We start from the raw sequence: 23,632 nt of genomic DNA on the forward strand, positions 1-23,632 counted from the left end.
TTATGGCCATTTTGACCATTTAACTCGCATTGAGCGAGGTGCCAACTGTGCCGGAGTGGTGCTCAGGTGAGCCCCAGCAGCGCAGCACTGCACCCCTGGAATGGAGATTATTGGGCTAAGGACTCAGATATTGGGTGGGTAAGGCAAGGGCAGTGGCACCCCCTGCAAGTGGCAGTCCTGTTCTCAGCCCCACCTGCCATACCCTAGATACACCTATGGATGAGACCAAATGCCATATACTAGATGGAGAAGCACATATGAATTATTGCTTCTCCTGGAAGGATTGCTTGGGTGGTGGGAAATGACAAGGTAAAAGAGAAGGATTTGCAACTCCTATAGTTGCTTGGGAAAGTATCAAGAAAAGGGAACTAGATAGTGGGATGGAAGAGTGGACAAGAAACTCATGAAGGAAATGATTTCTTGAAAATACTGAATTAACAGGTGATGGGAAGATGTGTTTTTAGTGGAAATCTCAAAGGATAATCCATAGAATGTTGGAGTGAAAGGTAGGGGCCAGTGGAAGGTGGGGATAAAATAGCACTGATTTACCCAGTTTACAATTAAAATTCACTCACTTGTTTCTTTCAGCACAAAATGAAGTCGACTTTCTTTATTCTCTTCATACACAACACTACGTTCTTCAACTCCCCAAATACCACCCAGCCAAACCCCTCTGACCTTCTCATTGGCTCACCGCCACATGGATGATTCTGATGCTGTCACTCACCTCCTCCTGCATCCCCCATATGCTGACTGCTTAACTCAGCTGCGCATGTGCACTAGTACTCCCACATGTTGCTTCGGCTATGTCATCAGCAGTGACGGGCACTACTCCCGACCCAGGTAAGTACATGACCATGACAAGGGTCAGTGGAAGATGAGGGTCGGGAAATCTATCATTGTTTGGGCCAGCAGGATTCTGTGAGCGGATGTGCAGAAATAGATCTAGTCATGGACTCTGTTCATAACGATGAAGTCTTTAAGATGAGAGGAGGATATTTCGGAAACACCTGCGTGAAAAGACTCATTACAGCAGAGACAACTGAGATGGATAAACTGGGAAAATGAAGTGGAATCTTTGCAGGAAGCATAGGGGAATTAATTTGAATTGTAACAGTGGGAGTCTGTATGCTTTTATGAATATTTCAGACTCACTCAAAATTGTGCAATTTCCTTCTTCATGGACACTAACTGCTCTGCATTTTCAACATTATCCTTTTGTGTCTTTCACAGCTTTAACATGTTCCTTTGGTGTCCCTCTCTCGCTCCACATTAATAGATTAATTAAATTTTGGAATCACCTGCGCCATTTGGCCTTCACTAGAGATATTCCCTTTATTCTATACATCCCTCTCTGTCCTTTTAAACCCACTTTTGTTTTAAATTTCAAATCACAAGGAATTTTTGAGTTTGAAATTTATTTATCTTGTGTAACAAGGATGGAAACTTGATTGTAGAGTTTCAAACATTGAGCTTTGGGAAAGGACTTTAGAGAGGAAAGGTGCTGTGGTAGTTTGCAAAGGCAATTAATGCTTTTATTTTCAAATGTACTGATGTACAGTGGAAAAAAATAGATTTGCAAACAATTCAGCTAGTCAATCCATTTAGAGTACAACATGAAAGAGTAACAGAGTTTCAGAGAGAGATCAGATATTATGGAGTAAAGGCAGCAATAATTTAGTGAGGAGAGGTTTGTTCAGAAGTTAGATAATGGTGGGGGAAAAAATGTTCTTGAATTTGGGAAATTGAAAATTAAGAGGACAAACCTTCGCTGAGGGAACCTTTACAATTTTAGCCAGCATAGAGTAGTAAATGAAATAGTCAATTGTTTTTGACTGTAAGAACATTTGCAATAGACATAGACAATAGGTGCTGGAGTAGGCCAGCTCCGCCATTTTTCAGATCATAGCTGATCATTCTCCGTCAGTAACCATTCCCTGCCTTATCCCCATAACCCTTAACTCCTCTACCCATAAGAGCCTTATCTAACTCCCTTTTGAACCTGTCCAGTGAATCTGCTCCCACCACCCTCTGCGGCAAAGCATTTCATAGATCCACACTTCTCTGGGTAAAAAAAAAAATTCTCCTCATCTCCATCCAAAAGGGCCTTCCCTGTATTCCCTCTAGTCGTAGTTTCTCCCAACATTGGGAACATGTAATCTGAATTCACCCTGTCTAGCCCCTTGATAATCTTATACACCTCAATAATGTCTCCCCTCATCCTTCTAAACTCCATCGCATAATAAGCCCAGTCTTTCCAACCTTTCAGTGTATGTCAATCCCATTCTCACAAATAATTTGGTGGAAATTGTTTTTCTTGTGATTTTTTTTTATTGAGTGATCTCTGGTTACTTTTTTCAAAAAAACTACTTTAACTACTGAACCTAGTTGGCATTTTATTTTCCTCCTACTCGTGCGACAGCGGAGATCTGTTTCTTATTCTTGTGTGTGCAGTGAATTCCTGCTTTTGACAACCAAATATATGTGAATGCATCAGTTGAAACAGGCTAAAAATAGAGACAAATACACACCAGGTATGGCAGGGAGTGCAGGACATTTCAGCCTACAAAGTGAAGGAAAACACCATAAAGTTTTATGATGTTTCATTTCCCAATGAGCTGAGCACATTTGCTTGTTTTGAGAAGAACCAAACAGTGCCCACTTGAATCCCTGAAAAGGCTGAGAACCTTGTGATATCTGTCTCTGAGTATGATGTTAGAACATCATTCAAGAGGGTGAACCCTCGCAAGCCATCAGGCCCTGACTGTGCACCAACCAACTAGCCGGAGTGTTTATTGACATTTTCAAACTCTTATTGTGACAGCCAGAGGTTCCCACCTGCTTCAAAAGGCCATCAATCATCCTGGTGCTCAAGAAAAATAGTGTGAGCTGCCTCAATGACTATCATCCAGTAGTACTAACATCTAGAGTGATGAAATGCTTTGAGAGGCTGGTCATAACCAGAATTGACATGTACCTCAGCAAAGATTTGGGCCCTTTTCAATTTGCTTATCGTCACAATTGCTCCACAGCAGGTGGAATATTGCTGACTCTCCACTCAGCTCTGGAACGCTCGAAAACAGCAACTCATAAATGTGGTTGCTCTTCATTGACCACTGCTCAGCCTTTTGTACCGTTATTCCCTCAATGCTGGTCAAGAAGCTACAAACTCTGGGCCTCTACCCCACTCTGCAACTGGATCCTTGACTTTCTCATTGGAAGACTACAGTCAGATTGAATTAAAAGCAACGTCTTCTCTTCAATGATTATCAAAGCAAGTGCACCCCAAGGATGCATGCTTGGGTCACTGTTCTACACATTATTTACCCCTGACTGTGTGGCCAGGCACAATTTTGTAGGTATTCTATCTACAATTTTGCCAGAGACATCCCAGTTGTCGGCAGAATCACAAAAGGCAATGAGGAAACTACAGGGGGGGAGATGGATCAGTTCGTTGAGTGGTGTCACAACGACAACCTTGCAAACCAAGGATTTCAGGAGGGAGTCCTGACCCAGTCCTCATTGAGGGCTCAGTCATGGAGAGGGTCAAGAACATCAAATTCCTGGGTGCCAACATCTCTGAGGATCTGTCCTTGAGCCTCCATGTTGATGCATTCACAAAGAAGCCCGCCAGTGGCTATACTTTATGAGATGCTTGAGGAGATTCAGTATGTCACCGAAGACTCTCTCGAAAACTTCTACAGATGTACCGTGGAGAGTAGTCTGGCTGGTTACATCACTGGCTGGTATGGAGACGCCAAATCTCAGAACAAGGAACAAACTCCAGAGGTTTGTTAACTTGGCCTGCGACATCATAGGCCCCAGACTCCACTCCATCAAGGACATCCACATGAGGCAGCCTCTATACTCAAAGATCCCCATAATCCAGGCCATGACCTCTTCACTCTGCTGCCATCAGGAAGGAGGTACAGGAGCCAAAAGACAAGGACTCAGCAGCACAAGTTCAGCTTCTTCCCGCTGCCGTCAGATTCCTGAATAATCGATGAACAAAAGACACTGCCTTATTTTTCGTGCACTACTATTTTTATTTTGTATATTATTATTGTAAGATGATTCATAATATGAACTTTTGCTCAATGATGCTGCTGCGTCACCAAATTTCATGACTTGTTCATGACAATAAATTCTGATTCTCATCACATTATTTCACTTCGTGTCTTCCCTTAGCAGCAAATGTTTGTATTCTAATGCCTGAGAGGGGAATGTGAATGTCCATCGTCTGAGACAAAGTAGAACTTATTTCTTATCCCTAATGATTCCTTTTGCCATGTTTAGGGAAGTAAAATGAAAAATAAACCGCCGATGCTAAAATCTGAAATAAAAGCAAAAAATTATAGAAAAAAAGTAAACAAGACAGGCAGCAACTGTGGAAAGAAAAACAGTCAATGTTTCATATTTTTGATACTTTGTCAGAACTTATTTTCTCATATTTTCTGTTTTTTTTGTGAGCAGAATTGAATAAATTAACTGTCAAATGATTGAAACTTCCAATCAGCTGATTACATCCTCAGTTATAATCACATTAACTCATCTTTTACCTTGAAAGATCTCAAGGTAATTGCATTTTTACTTGCCATTATTCATTTGGTAAGTTGGTACTGTCAATCCTTCCATTTTGTACTTGACATCCAGAATCTGCAATTGCTATTTTCATAACCAACTTGGGCACAAATACCCCTTCTATCACTCGGAATTAGTTGAAAAAAAATTCTTGCTTGTTGGCATGAAGTTGTTAAGCAAACAATTTCCCCCCTAATATTTATTTGATTTCAATATCCCCTTGCTGTATGTTCTTTTGCTTTAATAAGATCAAATAACATCAAAACCCTGCTGAGAGTACAGGCAACGGAAGAGTAATATTTGCAGTTATCTTCATGAATAAATTTGACTCAATTCTTTTAAAAGTAGCCGGTAACAAGAGAAGGGACTTTTAAAAAAAAAAAAATAGTATTTTAACATAGAAATTGTTACAGAAATGTAAAATATGTGGTCGATCTGCAGGCATCCTTCACAAGAGTGATAAATAGCCTTCCTCATTTAGGTGCATTGCTTCAGACTCCTTCTGAGGGAGAATAGGTGATCATCTCTAATATTAACCCTGCAATAACCAGTGCGTAGTGATATGTTGTTCAGCAGAACCTGAACTTGGAATTCCTTGCGTATGAATTTGGAAACATCATGGAACATTCCCCCAATTTTATTATCCTTCCTTTAACCCAAGGTGACAATTTACAGCATCAACACACCTGATGCAATCGCTTTTGTGTACTGAACACATTTTGCTCCAATGGTGAATAGTCATGGTGAATTATTTAAATGAATAAATACATCTCAGAAACTGCTCTGGTGCTCTTTTCATATATTATGTCCTTGTATGCAAATCCAATCCTAAAAATGGCCCTTTAAAACCAAAATGCTTAATTTGCAAGTAATTGTTGTGGAGTATGGTTATGTTTCTTTCTTATTTGATTATGTTTCTATGGCATTGTGAAGCAGTGGTTGAAAAGAAGAGGCAAATATGTATAGGGGGGTGGTGGGGATATGGAATTGTACATGGCTATAAATTGCACAGAATCTGTATTTTCTTTGTTCCACAATTAGCCAAGAGCTGATAAGAGAAGCTCTATTTGTATCATTTTGAGAATAGGACATCAAACAATGTCCAGAATAGTATCTTTGGAAAAAATGCTTTTGCTTACAGGGAATATTCAGCTCATATCTATGGTTACAAGTGAAGGTCCAAAGGCTATTCTTTGCTAAGTGATTCATATCAGACTCTCCAAAATCCTTTCCATCTTCTACAGAATACACATATGACGAGATGCTTTTTAACTTGCTACACAAGTATATTTCCAGCCACTTTCATGATGGTTGGCTTCATCTCCGACTAAAGAATTTAGTTGTTTTCAACCCCTGCATCATTTTCACTCTCTCCAATATGTGTGGCTGCAGTGTATACCATTTACAATGCACAAAAACTCATTGGATCTTCATTTTACCACCTTGAAGTACATGAATACCAAGTGTTTAGAAACTCTATCAACTTTCAGTTTCCCATCCAAATTTTGCATCATCAAGACATGATAATATTGTGCAGTTCGAAACCAAATTACGATGATCCAACTTTAGATATTTCAAAGTTACAATGATCAGAATCCATTTTAAATAAAGATAAGTGGGCGTGTACCTGTATCAACATGGGTGCCTTTCCTTCTCTGAAGTGCCGGGAGGCCCCCAGCAGGAGCGGGGCTCTGTAAAGGTAATTGCACAGTACTATTGAGAAGTTGCAGGATCAGTGACAATGAAGGATCTATATTATTTCCAAGTAGGGGTGGTGTGTAGTTTGAAAGGGAACCTGTGGATGATGATGCTCTCATGCTGCTGGCTATGCTTGTCCTTGGTGACAGAGTTTGAGATATTGAAGTTTTAGTCTAAAACATGGCATTTATGCTATGTTCATTTTTATATGCAGGAACAAATTACAATGAATTGTATAGCAAAGTTATGATAGGAATATAATGTTAAGTTTTACAATGGATTGGCATGAATTGAAAATGTTAAAACTGTAGAGTTTTGTATTTTGGGACCAGAGGGAATGACCTTTTATTTTGGGCTTGCTGTTTGTTTATTTGTATCTAAGAAACAGCTGGAGAAGTGCTGTCCTCTACATGAGATAAAGAAAATGAGAACAATACCATGTGTTCTATAATTTATTAATGCTGTCTGTTAGGATGGAAACAGTTATATCTCATGTCTAAATGTTTGAAAGAGCAGCTTCTTAGACATGTAACTGAACTGAATCAAAGTGTGTGTGTGTGTCTGACTAGATTCAGGGAATATATATTGGGTAAATTGGAAAGATAGAGCTCAACATTTCAGTGGGAAGACCTCAGTAAGTAAAATTTAAAGTCAACTGGTAATCTGTTTGGCTGATGGGATAAAACAGAGCAGAGACTATATTGCATGCAAATGAGTTTAGGATTTGGGGTTTGAAACTGAGCTCAGGATTAATTAAGTAAAAGTCTATGTTCCATTGAATGATGCGCCACCAGAAGGGATGGACTGCAGTAAAAGGTCAGTAAGTAGCAAACATTTAGATTGTTTTTGTTTTATCATTGTTTGATTGAAAGAGTAATTTGTGACACATCCATAACTTCATGATCAACAAATAGCCTCAGAGAATGATACCTTTGTAAAATTTGGGGTATAGCTGGGGAATGTGCATTAAAAAAAATTCCGATCCTTGCTTAATCACCTTCATTTTAAAGGTGTTTGTAGCAAAAGTCACTGTTTATATGACTTTAAAAGTTTTGGACAAAATTATTGTAAATTTAAATTGTATTTAAAATCACAAATGCAAGTATTTCTGCCAAAATTATGTACAGGATGCATGGCAGCAATACTACACAATTTAAAAACTCAAGAATAAAAAGGCTGAAAGATAACTTTCCTTCAACTCTTGGTAAGTTAAAGTTAATAGGCAGTGCTCGGGGAGGGTTGTAAAGTATTTGTCTGCACCATTCCAGGAAAGCAAATAATTAAGCACTCATATTATTTAATATTCTTCAATGCGGGCCTCGACTATTTTACCTAACAAGAATCACTATTACAGCTTTGTTAATTGCGATAGATGACAGTTGTGTTGGATGTTTTAGTCTGGTGAGGGAATGCTGAGTCAGTGCACACAGAATAATTTATAGCAGTACTTAAAGCAACATCCAATCTCAGTGGCTGCAATAATTCCTCATGCAATTATAAAAGGGCCATTAAGTTTAACTGCACCTTTGGTTACTCAGCTGTGGGAATTTTATTATTTCCATCTATTGAACCCACTTCAGCCTCTTTTACTCGAATGCAATGACCAGCACATATTTTTCCCATTACTATGTTCAATTGTTTACAAAGCAGTTGTGCTTCATAACAGATGTAAATATGTTATGTACTTATGGTGGGGGGAGAAAAAGCTTTCAGATACCAGTATTTGCACTATTTCTTTTTATTTCGTTTTGCTTTCTCACTCCATCTTACTCAGCATTTCCCACCCAAAACCAAAGGAAACTAAAAATAATTAAGAATGCCGATATGATTCTCATTTCCTCTTTCCAATTCCAATCATCTAAGCCCTGAAAGTTCTTCCAGATTGAAATTCTTCCTGCTCAACAACATTTTGATGAAATGTGTTCAAAATAGATGAACAGGCTTCGCCTTCGTCCTAAAACCAATGCAATTGTATTTCACATTACAAAAGCAAAGAAGATATATATATAAAAAACAATGTTTTTCCAGCAAATGAGGTGTCAAGAAAAGGGAATCATTCTTCAAAACATCAAATATGGGAGATTTAAAACATGGAATGGAAAACACCTTTACATAGTTGTGGGTCTTTGGAATTCACTTTCAGGCTTTCTGATTGCATTTCAAAACTATGTTAACATTCAAATTTGGATGAAATAAAATGGATTTGAGATAAGGATAGGCAGATGTTATCAAAATAGTTTGCTGTCAAGGATTGGTTGAGTTAATTAATGGCTTCCTCATGTCTAGCTCAGTACAAAGAGATGTGCTTTCTTAAGGGAGGAAATATAAAAAGTCTAAAGGAATATTTCTGGTAAGTCTACAGGTTTATCTATATCAAAATTTAGTTAGGGTTTAGTTGAATTACTGTGTGTTGTTTGGGATTCTGCTCTAAAAAAGGTTGCTCTTGGAGGGTACAAAACAGTTCACTGCTTGGGATACTGAGGCTTGGCATAATCCATCTTGGCATAATCCTTTAATCCTCCTTTAAAATGTGGGTGTCCCAAAGGATGGATGGAAAATGTGACAACCTTGATCATGGGATGAGAATTATGGGTGGTGAAATTAATCAATAATGAGAAAAGTGAAAGATAATGAAAAAAACCATCCTTAGGTTTGTTAAAGGTATAATGAAGAAATGTAATGTATGCAATTGGTATAGGTTTTCAAAAGAAATTTGACCAAATGCTGTATAACTAAATCTCATAATACAGTGAAAGTCAGTGATAGCTTTAGCCAGGAGTTGGCATGAGAATAGAGAGAAACATCTTGAAAAATGTTTTTCAGATTGGAGGAAGATAAATAATGGCATTTCCTCTGGGCCAGTGGTACGAACACTGCTTTTTGGAACGATGTGACTTAGGTGTGCAGCTTAAAGCTTCAAAGTTATGTTGATGACACAAAACTTCCTGCATCTGCACAGAGATGTAAAACACACCAACAAATAAAATATAAATTAAATTAATACTATGTGCCATGAGTGAACAAAGAATAATATAATATCAAAGGATAGATAAATATTCACAGATACAGTCATGTGTGTTTTTTTAAAAAAATGCTTCTTCGATTGTGCAAATAGATCTTTGGTGGTCCTAGAAGTCTGGCACTTCTAGGTTCATAAAATCATTCATGAACCTAGAAGTGCCAGACTTCAAGCTTCTGTATTTTCTGCTTAAAAGTAATAGTGTGAAGAGAGCATGAGTGGTGTGGTGGGGATTCTTTATGATGTTGAAATCTATTTGAGACTTTGCTTCACAAAGATGTTTTCAATGGAATGGAGATTATTGCTTGTGTTGGACTTGTCAAGGTCTGCTAGCTTCTGCAGTCTTCTGCATTCCTGGATACTTAAGTTTCTAAACCAGGCTGTGATGTAACCAGTCAGTCCATTCAAGTAGAGGCTTTGATACACTGGGACCCAGGAGAGATTTGTGGAATCCCAGAAATCTGAAGCAACCAGCCCTCTCCACTGGCTTCTCACCTCAGCCCCTTTCTGATGTTGAGAGCAATATTGTTGGTATTACACATCAAATTCTTGATCGTCAACCAATATTCTGATCACAAGGGATGATGAAATAGCCTATAGGGGTGAGGTTCAACACCGAACCTTATGATGTGCTGAGAACAATTTGTTACTTAATACCCAGAAGACAAAAGAGATTATTGTGGATTTTAGATGGGCAGCAAGCCACAATGGAGCGGTTACAGAGGTTCACATTCCTAGGGGGGGGGGGGGGTGGTCCATATCTCTGATGATCTCATGTGGTCAACAATGTCTTTATTTTTTGAGATGTATGAGGAAGTTGCACCTCAGCCCCAGAGTGCTGTTGGATTTCTATAGGTGTACTATTGAGAGCGTGCTGACGTACCGTATTTCAGTGTGGTATGGGAATTGTTCTGCACAAGATTGGAAGGCACTCCAGAGGGTAGTGAAAACTGCCCACTGGATTGTTGGAATGCAATTGCCTACCATCGAATCTATCTGTAGGGGATGATCATTGGACAGGACGAGGAATATCATTAAAGACGCAACACACCCTAACCATGAACTATTTACTCCCACCATTGGGAAGATGTTATAGGAGCCTTCGCTTGAGAACTACCAGACTTAAAAAGAGGTTTTTCATGAAGCCGTGATAATATTAAATACCAATTCACGGCATTGAGTAGTGCTGCACTTATATTTCAGAATCAGTAACTTTTTTAAAAAACAATTTATAATATTGCAGTCTTATTGTACATAGTTTGTTGTGCTTTTTATTGTATGTGTTTATTGTATTCTATTCTATTTTGTATTCCGGTTGATGCTTATCATGTTTCATTGGCTGGTATATCAGCATAATGACAATAAAGCGTATCGCTTATCACATCATTGCCCCATAGTTGTTCAAAGTTCAGATTTATTGTTAGAGTACATGTATAACATTATATATGAGCCTGAAATTCTTTATCCTGTGGCCCAGGCAGAATTTCTACATGTGGTTAGTGCAAAAAAAATGTACTCAAGAAAAAATACATATACAAAAGAGAGAAAAATAAACAAAGAAATAAATATAAACTATGCAATACAGGAAAAAAAAATTCAATAATACATAATATGCGAAGTAAGAGTCCTTAAATTAATCTCTGAGTTTGTTGTTGAGGGGTCTGATGGTGGAGGGGTAGTAACTGTTCCTGAACATGGGTATATAAGTCTTGAGGCACCTATACCTCTTTCCACACACGCACGCACACACACACTCTCACTCACTCCATTTATACATACATACACACACACACACTCTCTCACTCCATTTACATACACTCTCTCTCTCACTCACTCCATTTATACACACATACATACACACACTCTCTCTCACTCCATTTACACACACACACACTCTCACTCCATTTACATACACTCTCTCTCTCACTCACTCCATTTATACACACATACATACACACACACTCTCTCTCTCTCACTCCATTTATACACACACACATTCCATTTACATAGTGAGGTATTAATGCCCAGGTCTTGGAGTTTGCTGATCAATTTTTCTTTTGAGGGGGATGATTGTGTTGAATACCAAACTGTAGTCAATAAAGATCATCCTGATGTATGTGTCTTAGCTGTCCAGATGTTTCATGGCTTTGCGTAGAGCCAGTGAGTTGGCATCAGCCAGCAGACATTTTGCTGTGATAGTCAAATTGAAAACAATCCATGTTCTTTCTCAGACAGGAGCTGATATGCTTCAACACTAGCTTTTCAAAACACTTAATCACTGTGGATGTTGTTGGCCAACAGCAGTGGTGTCAGGAAATTTACCGATTGCTTTGGAGCCAAACTTAGTGACACAGTTATGGGTGTACAGGGGATGGAGCAGGGAACTGAGCACTATGTCTTCTGGTGGCCTTGAGTTGATGGTCAGGAGGAAATGTTGGCAATTCTCATTGACTGCAGTCTTCAGATAAGGAATTTAAGCATCCAGTTGTAGAGGAAGGAACAGAGTTAGATTATTTGTTTTGCGGATACCATGGTGTTAAATGCCGAGCTGGTCATGAACAACAATCTGACATGGGTGTTTGTGTGATCTAATGCAGAATGGAGAACTAGTGAAATGGCTTGTGATGTTGATCTATTGTAACAGTATGTGAATTTGATGTGAATTCCAGTCCTAACTGACTGTGGAATTGAGTTATGCCATAACTAACCACTCAAATATCTTCATCAAAGACGAGGTGAATGCCACCGAACAGGAGTTGTTGAGGTAGATCAGCTTGCAGCTCCTGTTAGGCACAGGTATGATGCATACCCTTTTGAAGCAAATCAGGACCTTAGATTGTAGCAGTGAGAGGTTGGAAATGTCTGCAAAAACTCCACCCTGTTAGGCTGCACAGATGTTAAGTTGTTTTAAGCAGTGAGCAGAAATACAATAAACTGTAAAAGGATGCAAGTAGGTTGATAAATAAGCAATCAGCAGATTATATGTTGCATAGAACTGTGAAGATGCATGTTTTGACAGAAAATTGAGAAGAAACAATAAAAGCTAAATGGCATGGTTTTAAAGCGTACACAGGAGCAGAGGGACTTGCATTTATAAGTGCATAAATCTTTGGAGTTGGCAGGATATATTGAAAACATAGTTTGTAAATCTATAGGGACCTTGGGTTTTATAAATGTGGAGTATAAAAGTAGGCCAATCCTATTTAAACTTTATTAAATACTGGTTAGACCATAACCAGCATATTGCATCAATTTCTGATCACCATACTACAGGAGAGATTGTAGAAGAGATTTATTGGTTTGGTTCCAAGAAGGAAGAATGTCAACTTCAAGGTTGGAGAACCTGAAGTTGCTCCTTTGGAAGCTAAGAAACTGAAGAGGAGTTTCATTGTCAGATCGTGATGAGTTTAGGTGGAATAAATTGCTGAGTAGGTCATTCAAGAACCCGGGTTTACAGATTTAAATTGATAGTAATGATATGGGAGTGATGTGAAGAAACATTTCTTTAGATAGGAACTGTGTACGATCTGGAATTTGTAAGGGAGTCGGAGGACAGAAGTGAGTGTAGTAGCTGCTACGTAGAAAGATGCAGCTGAAGAGATTGTGGATGCATTGGTAGTGATCCTTCATGAATCACTAGAGTCCGGAATTTTAAATTTAAACATACAGCACAAAAACAGGCCTGTCTAGCCCATGAATCTGTGCTGTCCAGTTACACCCAATTGGCCTACAATTCCAGTACATTTTGGAGGGTGGGAGAAAACTGGAGCACCCAGAGGAAACTCATGTAGAAAAAAGGAGAACGTACAAATTCCATACAGACAGCGCCGGATTAGAACCCAGATTGCTAGCACTGTAACAGTGTTGCGCTAACCACTACTAACTGTGCTGCCCAATGATACCAGAGGACTGGAAAATTGCAAATGTCACTTCAGTCTTTAAGGAGGGAGTGAAGCAAAAGATTGGAAGTTATAGCCCAATAACTTCATTGGTTGACAAGATTCTAGATGCTATCAATAAAGATGAGGTTTCATGGCACTTGAAAGAATATGATAAAATAGGCAGATGTCAGCATTATTTCTTTCAGATAAGATTTTACCTGACAAACCTGTTGGAATTCTTTGAGGAAGTAATGAGCAGGAGAGTCAGTGGACTTTTTTTTTGGATTTCAGAAGGTCTTGGACAAAATGCTGTACATGTAGCTGGTAAACAAGGTATGAGCCCACGGTATTATGGGAAAGGGAGTAGCATGGACGGATGATTGGCTGACTGGCAGAAGGGCAAAGAGTGGGAATAAAGGAGGTCTTTTCTGGTTGGCTGTGAGTGATTAATGGTGTTCTGTTGCATTTGGTTTAGGGCATGGTATCAATTGACAAGGATAGAAATATTGAAATACAAAACTGTTCAAGTTCAAAAAACAAACAAGTGTAAATGATGAAAATTCAAGATAAAAGCAGAATATGATTGTGATATTCAGTAGCTTAAGACAGTATCTGGGGAGGTAAAGAACTGGTTTGGAGTTTTGATGAAAAGTTATCAACCAGAATGGTTGGACCTGAGTCAGTGTGGCTGCACTGTGAGAGTCAAATCCATGGACGTTTTGTGATGCTGCGGGAACTCTCATTTGCTTCTATTTCTCTGACTGTAAGAGCTACTGGCAATCTCTGATGATGGCGAATTTGTCTTCCTGATTGCAGACTTAAACAAATTTAATGTAATATTACACCTGTTTTATTATATGACAATAAAAAGATCTAGAATCTTGAGAAATGCAAACTTTCTCTTGCCAAGATGCTGTTTGACCTGGTAAATATCTCCACTATTTTCCATTATTATTTTATGATTGAATTCAAAGAACCTGATGCAGATTTGTAAATAATTTACACAACTCACTAGCTCCACTCAGAAATGTTGCCCTTTCCATCCATTGTTTGCAATATTTATTTGACTATTTGCTGAATTTTGCTTTCAGTCCCATGAGGATGCAAATAAAGGGCAAGTCAGTGCTGAACTCAATGACCACATCCTGCAAATGGAAAAGATGGTGGCACAACACAGAGAAGAGATGAACAAGGGTCAAGCAGAAGTTGACAGATTGCTTGAGATCTTAAAGGAAATGGAAAATGAAAAAAATGACAAAGATAATAAGATAGCAGAAATGGAGAAGTAAGTGATGGTTTTTTTATTATACCAAATAAATATTTCCCTACTACCAGTACCTTAATTTCCCTTTGTAAATGTATTCATTAACATGTTTTGATACAGTGCAATACTTATTATTGTCTTGGGAATAAAACATAGTAAGAAGCAAGCCATAATGTCTTTCTTATTCAGCAGGATTTAACTGTTAAGACATTTAATTGAGTTTTTTTTTAAACCCTGTGGAATTGGTCTCATTTTATTTGACGCTTGAAACATAGGGATCGATCACAGTAGTCAGCACAGCTTGCTGGTGGAAGATCCGGTTGATTAATTTGATTGAGTTAATTAAAGAAGTAATAAAATGTATTGATGAGGGCAGACTGATTGATGTAGTCTGTGTAGACTTCATTAAGGCTGGTCTAAAAGGTTAGAACCCATGGGACCCAAGGCAAGTATTCAGATTGGTTCCAAAGTTGGCTTGGTTGCTGGACAGTGGCTTTCATGATTGCACACCATGGAGCAATGGTGTACCACAGGGCTCAATGCTAGGCCCTTGCTGCTGCTTCTATGTATAGATGTGAACTTAAGGGATGTGGACAGTAATTTATGGAGTAATAGAGGAATGCAGCACAGAAATTGGCCTTTGGTCTACTAATTCTGCACTGACCATCAAGCACCTATTTTTACAGGAATCATAATGTAACCTTTTTAAATGTCCTACATTCTTATGAATTCCATCCCCATATTCTACCATTCACCTACAAACGTGACCATTTACCATTTGAACTTGCACGTTTTTAAGGATGTGGGAGGAATATAAAGTCCCTGAAGTAATTATAAGTAGAGCATATAAACTTGGCTTGCAGGACCAGAGGTCAGGATGAAACTTGGGTCACTGGAGCTGTGCAGCAGTGGCTCTATTAGGTATGATGTGATGTACCTTGAAGAAGGGCACAGGCTCAAAACATTAATTATCTATCTTTACCTTATGTGGATGCTGTGAGACCCACCGAGTTCCTCCAGCATTTTTGTGTTTATACAGGTACACAATCCTTTATCCAGACATCTAAAATTCAGAAAGCTCCAAAATCCGGCAAGTGGGGCGAGTCGGGCGGGCGAGAGACTGGCAGCCCGAGTCGGGCGGGCGAGAGACTGGCAGCCCGAGTCGGGCGGGCGAGAGACTGGCAGCCCGAGTCGGGCGGGCGAGAGACTGGCAGCCCGAGTCGGGCGGGCGAGAGACTGGCAGCCCGAGTCGGGCGGGCGAGAGACTGGCAGCCCGAGTCGGGCGGGCGAGAGACTGGCAGCCCGAGTCGGGCGGGCGAGAGACTGGCAGCCCGAGTCGGGCGGGCGAGAGACTGGCAGCCCGAGTCGGGCGGGCGAGAGACTGGCAGCCCGAGTCGGGCGGGCGAGAGACTGGCAGCCCGAGTCGGGCGGGCGAGAGACTGGCAGCCCGAGTCGGGCGGGCGAGAGACTGGCAGCCCGAGTCGGGCGGGCGAGAGACTGGCAGCGCAACTGGAAGGGGGTGGGGGTGGATACGGCAGCACAATTTGGCTGGGCTTAAATATGGCTTTCCGAAATCTGGAAAAATCCGAAATTCAGAACACACTATCCCCCAAGTCTTTAAATGAGTCTCTGATTAAGTCTGTTGTTTAAGAGTCTGATGGTGGAGGAATAGCAACTATTGTGATTGTACGAGTCTTGTAGCACCTACATCTCTTTCCTAATGGCAGCAGCGACAACAGAGAATGTCGATCCTTGGTGATTGCTTCTGCTCTCTGACTGCAGAATTCCATGTAGATTTTCTTGATAGTGGCAAGAATTTTGTCTGTTATGTACTGGGAAATGTTTACCATCTTTTGTAGGGCTTTCTGGTCCGAGTTATTGGTGTGCCCATACCAGGTGGTATGGGTACACTTTCCATAACACATCTGTAGAAGTTTGCCAAGGTTTCTGATGTCACATCAAATCTATGCAAGGTCCTGAGATAGTAGAGGTGCTGACATGCTTTCTTCACGCAATTGGTATATTGGGTTCAGGAAAGGGTCTCCAAGATGTTGACTCCCAGGAATTTAAATTTGCTCACACTCTCCATCTCTGATTCCCAAAAATCACTGGAAAATCTCTGGGTTTTCCTTCCTTTTCTCTTCCTAAAGTCTACAATCAGATCCTTGGTGTTAATGATGTTGAGTGAGAGGTTGTTGTTAATACATCATTAAGCCACATTTTGTTTGCTGACTCATCATTCCTTTTTATAAAACCCTCTTCTGTGGTATAATCAGCAAATTTGTAAATGGTGTTATCGTTTAGAGCTGCACAATCATAGGTGCAAAGAGGGTAGATCAGAGGGCTAAAACATAGTCCTGTGGTGCTCCAGTGCTGATGGAGATTGTGTTTCCTTGTTGAAATAGTGAGAAGAGATAGATCTTCAAGTTGCAGATTATAATAAAGTTAGTTAATTGCACAAAGGAGAAATAAGAAAATTGCTGATAGGGCGAGAAAGAAAATGAGAAGATAGCAGATGAGGAATAAATATCACCAAGATCATTTGAGCCTGACTGCTTCTGTTTGATAGTTGTTGTAACTGCCTTTCTTCTTTGGCTTGGCTTCGCGGACGAAGATTTATGGAGGGGGTAAATGTCCATGTCAGCTGCAGGCTCGTTTGTGACTGACAAGTCCGATGCGGGACAGGCAGACACGGTTGCAGTGGTTGCAGGGGAAAATTGGTTGGTTGGGGTTAGGTGTTGGGTTTTTCCACCTTTGTCTTTTGTCAATGAGGTGGGCTCTGCGGTCTTCTTCAAAGGAGGTTGCTGCCCGCCGAACTGTGAGGCGCCAAGATGTACGGTTTGAGGCGATATCAGCCCACTGGTGGTGGTCAATGTGGCAGGCACCAAGAGATTTCTTTAGGCAGTCCTTGTACCTCTTCTTTGGTGGCCAGTGGAGAGCTCGCCATATAACATGATCTTGGGAAGGCGATGGTCCTCCATTCTAGAGACGTGACCCACCCAGCGCAGCTGGATCTTCAGCAGCGTGGACTCAATGCTGTCGGCCTCTGCCATCTCGAGTACTTCGACGTTAGGGATGAAAGCGCTCCAATGAATGTTGAGGATGGAGCGGAGACAACGCTGGTGGAAGTGTTCTAGGAGCCGTAGGTGATGCCGGTAGAGGACCCATGATTCGGAGCCGATCAGGAGTGTGGGTATGACAACGGCTCTGTATACGCTTATCTTTGTGAGGTTTTTCAGTTGGTTGTTTTTCCAGACTCTTTTGTGTAGTCTTCCAAAGGCGCTATTTGCCTTGGCGAGTCTGTTGTCTATCTCGTTGTTGATCATTGCATCTGATGAAATGGTGCAGCCGAGATAGGTAAACTGGTTGACCGTTTTGAGTTTTGTGTGCCCGATGGAGATGTGGGGGGGGCTGGTAGTCATGGTGGGGAGCTGGCTGATGGAGGACCTCAGTTTTCTTCAGGCTGACTTCCAGGCCAAACATTTTGGCAGTTTCTGCAAAACAGGACGTCAAGCGCTGAAGAGCTGGCTCTGAATGGGCAACTAAAGTGGCATCGTCTGCAAAGAGTAGTTCACGGACAAGCAAGCTCACACCAAGACACAAGAGTTGTAACTGTAGTTCCTCGTTAAAAACCTGAGATTCAGTCATGCAAGTCATTTGTGTCTGCAGAATTGAGAAAACTGTGCTTTGAATGTTGCTCCCAGATGCAAGTTACAAATACATTAATTTTTGGCAAAGGTTTTTGCAATCGGTTGTTTTTGAAAAATCAGGCTCTTATTTGAGATGGTCATAGAATGATGCACCCTTTTGCCCCCTACATGTCCATGTTGATCATCAAGTAATTATCTGTACTAATCCCATTGACCAGCACTTCATCCATTGCAGACAATACTTTTTAAATGTTATGGGAGTATCTGCTTTCACAACCAGATGGCATTAATGTCAACTTTTCTTGTTCTGCTGTCCTACTCTCCATTCTCCCTCCTTTCCCTTTTCTCTTTGTCTTCTTTCCTATAGCTCCCCACCCCCTTCCCTCTCTATTCACAAAGCCATCCCTCCTTCCCCTGCTTACTGCAGCTGGCACTTCCTTCCTTATCCACCCTATTACCTCCTGCCTTTAGGTCTGTGCTTCTCCCCTCCCCCTCCCTCCACCCTACCATTTCTTCAGGTGCCTACTAACATTTATCCATACCTTGATAAGGACTCAAGCCTGAAAGGTTGGATATGTATCTTTATCTTTGCTATATAAAGGCTCCTAGAACGCTTCCACCAGCGTTGTCTCCGCTCCATCCTCAACATCCATTGGAGCGCTTACATCCCTAACGTCGAAGTACTCGAGATGTTAGAGGTCGACAGCATCGAGTCCACGCTGCTGAAGATCCAGCTGCGCTGGATGGGTCACGTCTCCAGAATGGAGGACCATCGCCTTCCCAAGATCGTGTTATATGGCGAGCTCTCCACTGGCCACCGTGACAGAGGTGCACCAAAGAAAAGGTACAAGGACTGCCTAAAGAAATCTCTTGGTGCCTGCCACATTGACCACCGCCAGTGGGCTGATAACGCCTCAAAGCGTGCATCTTGGCGCCTCACAGTTTGGCGGGCAGCAACCTCCTTTGAAGAAGACCGCAGAGCCCACCTCACTGACAAAAGGCAAAGGAGGAAAAACCCAACACCCAACCCCAACCAACCAATTTTCCCCTGCAACTGCTGCAATCGTGTCTGCCTGTCCCGCATCGGACTTGTCAGCCACAAACGAGCCTGCAGCTGACGTGGACTTTTTACCCCCTCCATAAATCTTCGTCCGCGAAGCCAAGCCAAAGAGAAGAGATAAAGTACATTGTTTGACCTGTTGAGTTTCTCCAGCATTGTACTTTCACGTTTTATTGGCAATCCACCAGGTGTTAACTTCCCACAAAATGCTTGATCTTTTTTAAAAATATTAAAACTCCAGGATATTGCATCTTTGTTGATACTACTACAATGTTAGATTTGTTGTGGCCGTGTACTTACCTGCATTGGGAGCAATGCTGGTCGTCGCTGGAGACGTAATCGAAGTGACGTGTGGGGTAATAGTGCACATGCGCGGGTGTGTAAGCGTTATCATGTGGGTGATGGATCTTGGTCATCGGAGGAGATGAAAGCATCAGGATTACCTGTGTGGCAGTGAGCCAATGAGAAGGTCAGAGGGGTTTGGCTGGGTGGTGTTTGGAAAGTTGAAGAATGCAATGTTGTGTCTGAAGAGAGTAAAGAAAGTCGACGCCATTGTTCATTGAAAGAAACAATTGAGTGTATTCTTTAATTGTTTGTTAACTGAGGTAAATCAGTGCTGTGACAAGTGGTGACTCCTTGAGTTCACAGTACTTTCTAGTTTAAAATGGATAAACCCCTTAGAGGAGCAGTCAAGGAAGTCAAACTAGAAATTTCTCTGCCCTCGGTGTGACAATGTTTCTTTGGTAAATCTAATATGATCTCCAAGTACCATTTTCCTCAATTGACCAAAAGCTGTCTCCTGAAACATTGAAGAAATTTATCATTAGTTTCTGGCTTCACCAAGAGATAATCACAAAGTTGACATTCTTCAGGGACTTGCCATGAACCTTCATTGTCAGAGGTCCATGTGGTTTAGCAGAAGTATGATGATGAAGGGCATTTGTCTTGTGGATGTTAAGTATAAGGCCTAGTCTCTTGTATGCTTCAGTAAAGGCCCTGATGTTGCAATAGAACTTAATCTCTGATAGTGTGCAAATGCAAGCATTGGTGTGTACTGGAGGTTGAGCACTGAGATTTGGTTAACACAGGTTTTGAAGTATAGTCACTGTAGTTTCAGGAGTTTGTCATGAGTTATTATAAACATATTACTTGTAAAGAAATATCACGAGAATAGATGAAGGAGTTTGCCAGACCAAATTGACTGACAGTTGGCTCTTCTATCTCAATGCTTTAAAATTTTATGTCTTCTGAAACTGCTTCAAACCTGGTGTTAATCCATTCTGCAGTCTAAGCCCTTCATGTTTCTCTGACCTACAAGATAATGATTGTTCTACATGTTAATGCATGTTCTACAGCATGTTTCCATCCAAATTATTTTATCTTCTCACATTCTTGAATACGTCTATAATTCAGTAATTCATTGTGGTCAACAGGACATAATATGCTAAATAGGATGAGATAGCTTTTTTTGTTCTAACTGCACTTTCTTTTTAACAGGGGTTGACTATATTTTTGAATAAAATAAGAAAATTCGTAGCCTTTCTGTTTAGACAGCACATCTCTTCAATAACGTTTCTTCATACTCCTAGCAATTATTTTACATTTTTTTAATCAAAATGATCATTTGCCCATCTTTTTTCATATATTTATAATTCTCTTTAGGTAGGAAAAGAATATATCTGTAGTGTACTTTCTCTTGCGAACCTCGACAAGAGTTCGAGCGATTTAAGGTCTGTCATTGTTCTGGCCTATGTGTGTGATTCAGTATACTGTATTTTTAGAAAGCAGTATATTAGTTCAGCCAAAATACCTCTTCTCTATTTTGACACTATGTTTAGAGGCCTTAATTCTCAATTCCTCACTGTCAAAAGAATAAATATTTCAAGGAAGTAGAATAATTTGAACGTATTACTAATTTAAAAAAAATTATTTCAGTAAGAATGAACGTGTTGTTTTTTATTCACATTTGTGAGCATTTTGCCATCACTTTATTAAGTTCCAGATGCTAAATTATCAGATGGGAATGGATAGAATTGGTGGCAAATGATTTGGCAGATAAGTAAATCCACAGAGGTTAGCGATTTACTCATTTATTTTGATACTCATAAATTTGTTAAACATGATGAGCCAAAAACTGGAGATTTACATTCTCTCCTTGTTGGACAAGAAAAAATAATTGTCTTTTTTTCTGATAAATTTATGAATTAGTTAACGGAACAATATATTAAATATTCATAGGAGCATGGAGGTGAACATGTGTAGAAAAGTGCCTTTAGAGCCCACCTCGTCCATGCTGACACATATGTCCCATCTACATTTATTCCATATATCCACATTAAGTTGATGTCTCTTGTCTTTTCTGTCCAAGTACTTGTGCAAATGCCTTTTGAAAGTTGTTGTAATTTGTGCCTCCAGTACGACCCCTGGCAGCTGTTTTTAAATATTTGGCACCCTGTGTGTTGAAAGGCTTGCCCCTCATCTCTTCTAAATTTCTCTCCTCTCACCCTAAACCTGTGGCCACTAGTTCTAGATTCCTCTGACTTTAGAAAAGGGTTCTGACTATCTACAACATCTATGCCTGTCACCCCTCAATCTCCTACATTTCAGTGAGAATAATAACTCGAAAGAATCATAATACACTATACTAGGTTTATTTCTCGAGATGATATCTATTCCACTTTTTCCAAATGGAATTTGTTCTCATTTCCTTTCTACACTATCTTGTTAGGTAAGAGGCTAGGTAGATGACCTTATTGAGACCTTTCTGAAAGCAGCTCTTGATTAATCCTCTAAAGCAGTGGTTTTCAAACTGCCCCCTAAACTCCCATTCCATCTTAAGTAATCTCTACGCCATAAGTGCTGTGTGAGTAGTAAGGTGGTATGTGAGTGGGAAAGGAAGGTTGAGAACCACTGCTCTAGATCCAGTTGTTACTGAAATTATCATCGGCCCATTTCCTTTGGAGTTATGAAACTATGCACATATCGAGTCAATTAGGTACAATTTAAACAGTGGTTTTCAAATTTTTCTTTCCACTCACATACCACCTTAAGCCATCCCTTACTAATCACAGAGCACTTATGGCATAGGGATGGCTTAAGGTGGAATGTGAGTTTAGAGGGCAGTGCTCTAAAGGATACCCAAGAGACCTTAATTTTGTCCTAACTCAGGGGAAGTTATCTTTTGCATGTCTGAAATGATGATACAGCTGAATTCAGTTATATATGGGGAACTTAACTGAGATAATTTGAGGTCCCCTCTGCCTTGTAACTTCATTTAAAGTAGCGTTACAGATTTTGATATAAAGTTACAAGAAGTTCTAGTTATGTTATTAATAAAATTGTGGATTTTACTTATTCAGCAGGAATAAAAGGTATAAGGTGAAAAAAATGAAATTTCAGCTCAATCATCTGAAATTATCAAGGCACTGTGTCCACTTGAAAAATGATCTTCCTCATGTTGTTCCCATGCTGATCTTGTCCTTGTAGAAGGCCATGGATTTTGGAACTAAAGTATCACTAGCAACAATGTATCAACTGGGGAGAAGATTAATGTTTAGACAGTGAGGTTGGATGACAAAAGTATTAAGTATAGAATTCAGCTTCCTGTGTGCTGTTGGAGGTGGAACTATTCATGCATGTATTTATTATTCCAATACACTTCTGAGAAAATCACTTGCTGCAGGATATCCAGCCTTTGACCTCATGTTGTCTGAATATTTATCTGGCTGGACCAGTTAAGATTCAGATCTCCGATGTGCATGACAGACTGCTTACTGAGCCAATGTTGTTGACTGTTTTGGAAAGGTGGTTATCTTCTCTCTTTTTGGGGATCACAAAGTGATGAGTATGACTAATGCAAAGCATTTGTGTGTGTAGTGGTGGTTGCAGACAAAAATAGATTGCCTCATTGTCAGGGATTAGGAATTTTATCTAATCATAAGTGAATGTTCATGCTTTTTAATTATTAATTTTACCAGGCTAGGCATCACGGGCAGCGCCAATATAAATTGCCCATCTCTGACTACTCTGATAAGATATTAGTGAACTGACTTCTTGATCCCACAGTACTTAATTGGTGAGGATAATCCCACAGCGCTATTGTGAACAGAGTTCCAAAATTTTGTACCAGTGAACAAATCAGATGTATTTGAAGTTGGTGCATGACCTGAAGGAGAACATGCAGGTGCTAATATTCCCAACTCTTGAAATTCTGTTCTTGGTGTCACAGATTACAACTAGGCAAATAACTGCAGTGTTTTTTATAGGTAGTGTACACTGTAGCTGTGTTTGAAGGAACTAATGGTTTATGATGCAGCGGGGTTACAATTGATCTGTCGTTTTGGTTTGAATCCTATGGAAACTCGAGAGTGTTATTGGAGTTGCACATATTCTCTACGTGCAATGGAGAATATGAAAATACTGAGTGGTGTCAAAGGAGAGTTATTTGCTGCAGCCTCAATCTCTGACATGGTCATGTAA

At 40.1% G+C, this 23,632-nt stretch overlaps 1 protein-coding gene across 9 annotated transcripts in view; it reads left to right on the plus strand.

Moving 5' to 3' along the window:
* LOC138745950 (ELKS/Rab6-interacting/CAST family member 1-like) overlaps positions 1–23,632 on the plus strand; it is a 539,260-nt gene that overhangs the window by 74,447 nt on the left and 441,181 nt on the right. For all 9 annotated transcript variants that reach the window (XM_069903518.1, XM_069903519.1, XM_069903525.1 and 6 more), the window contains exon 12: positions 14,271–14,464. In XM_069903518.1, the coding sequence (XP_069759619.1) occupies positions 14,271–14,464 (194 nt within the window). The remainder of the gene's footprint in view (positions 1–14,270; positions 14,465–23,632) is intronic.

Source organism: Narcine bancroftii, chromosome 11 (assembly GCF_036971445.1).
Source record: "Narcine bancroftii isolate sNarBan1 chromosome 11, sNarBan1.hap1, whole genome shotgun sequence".
Taxonomy (NCBI): domain Eukaryota; kingdom Metazoa; phylum Chordata; class Chondrichthyes; order Torpediniformes; family Narcinidae; genus Narcine; species Narcine bancroftii.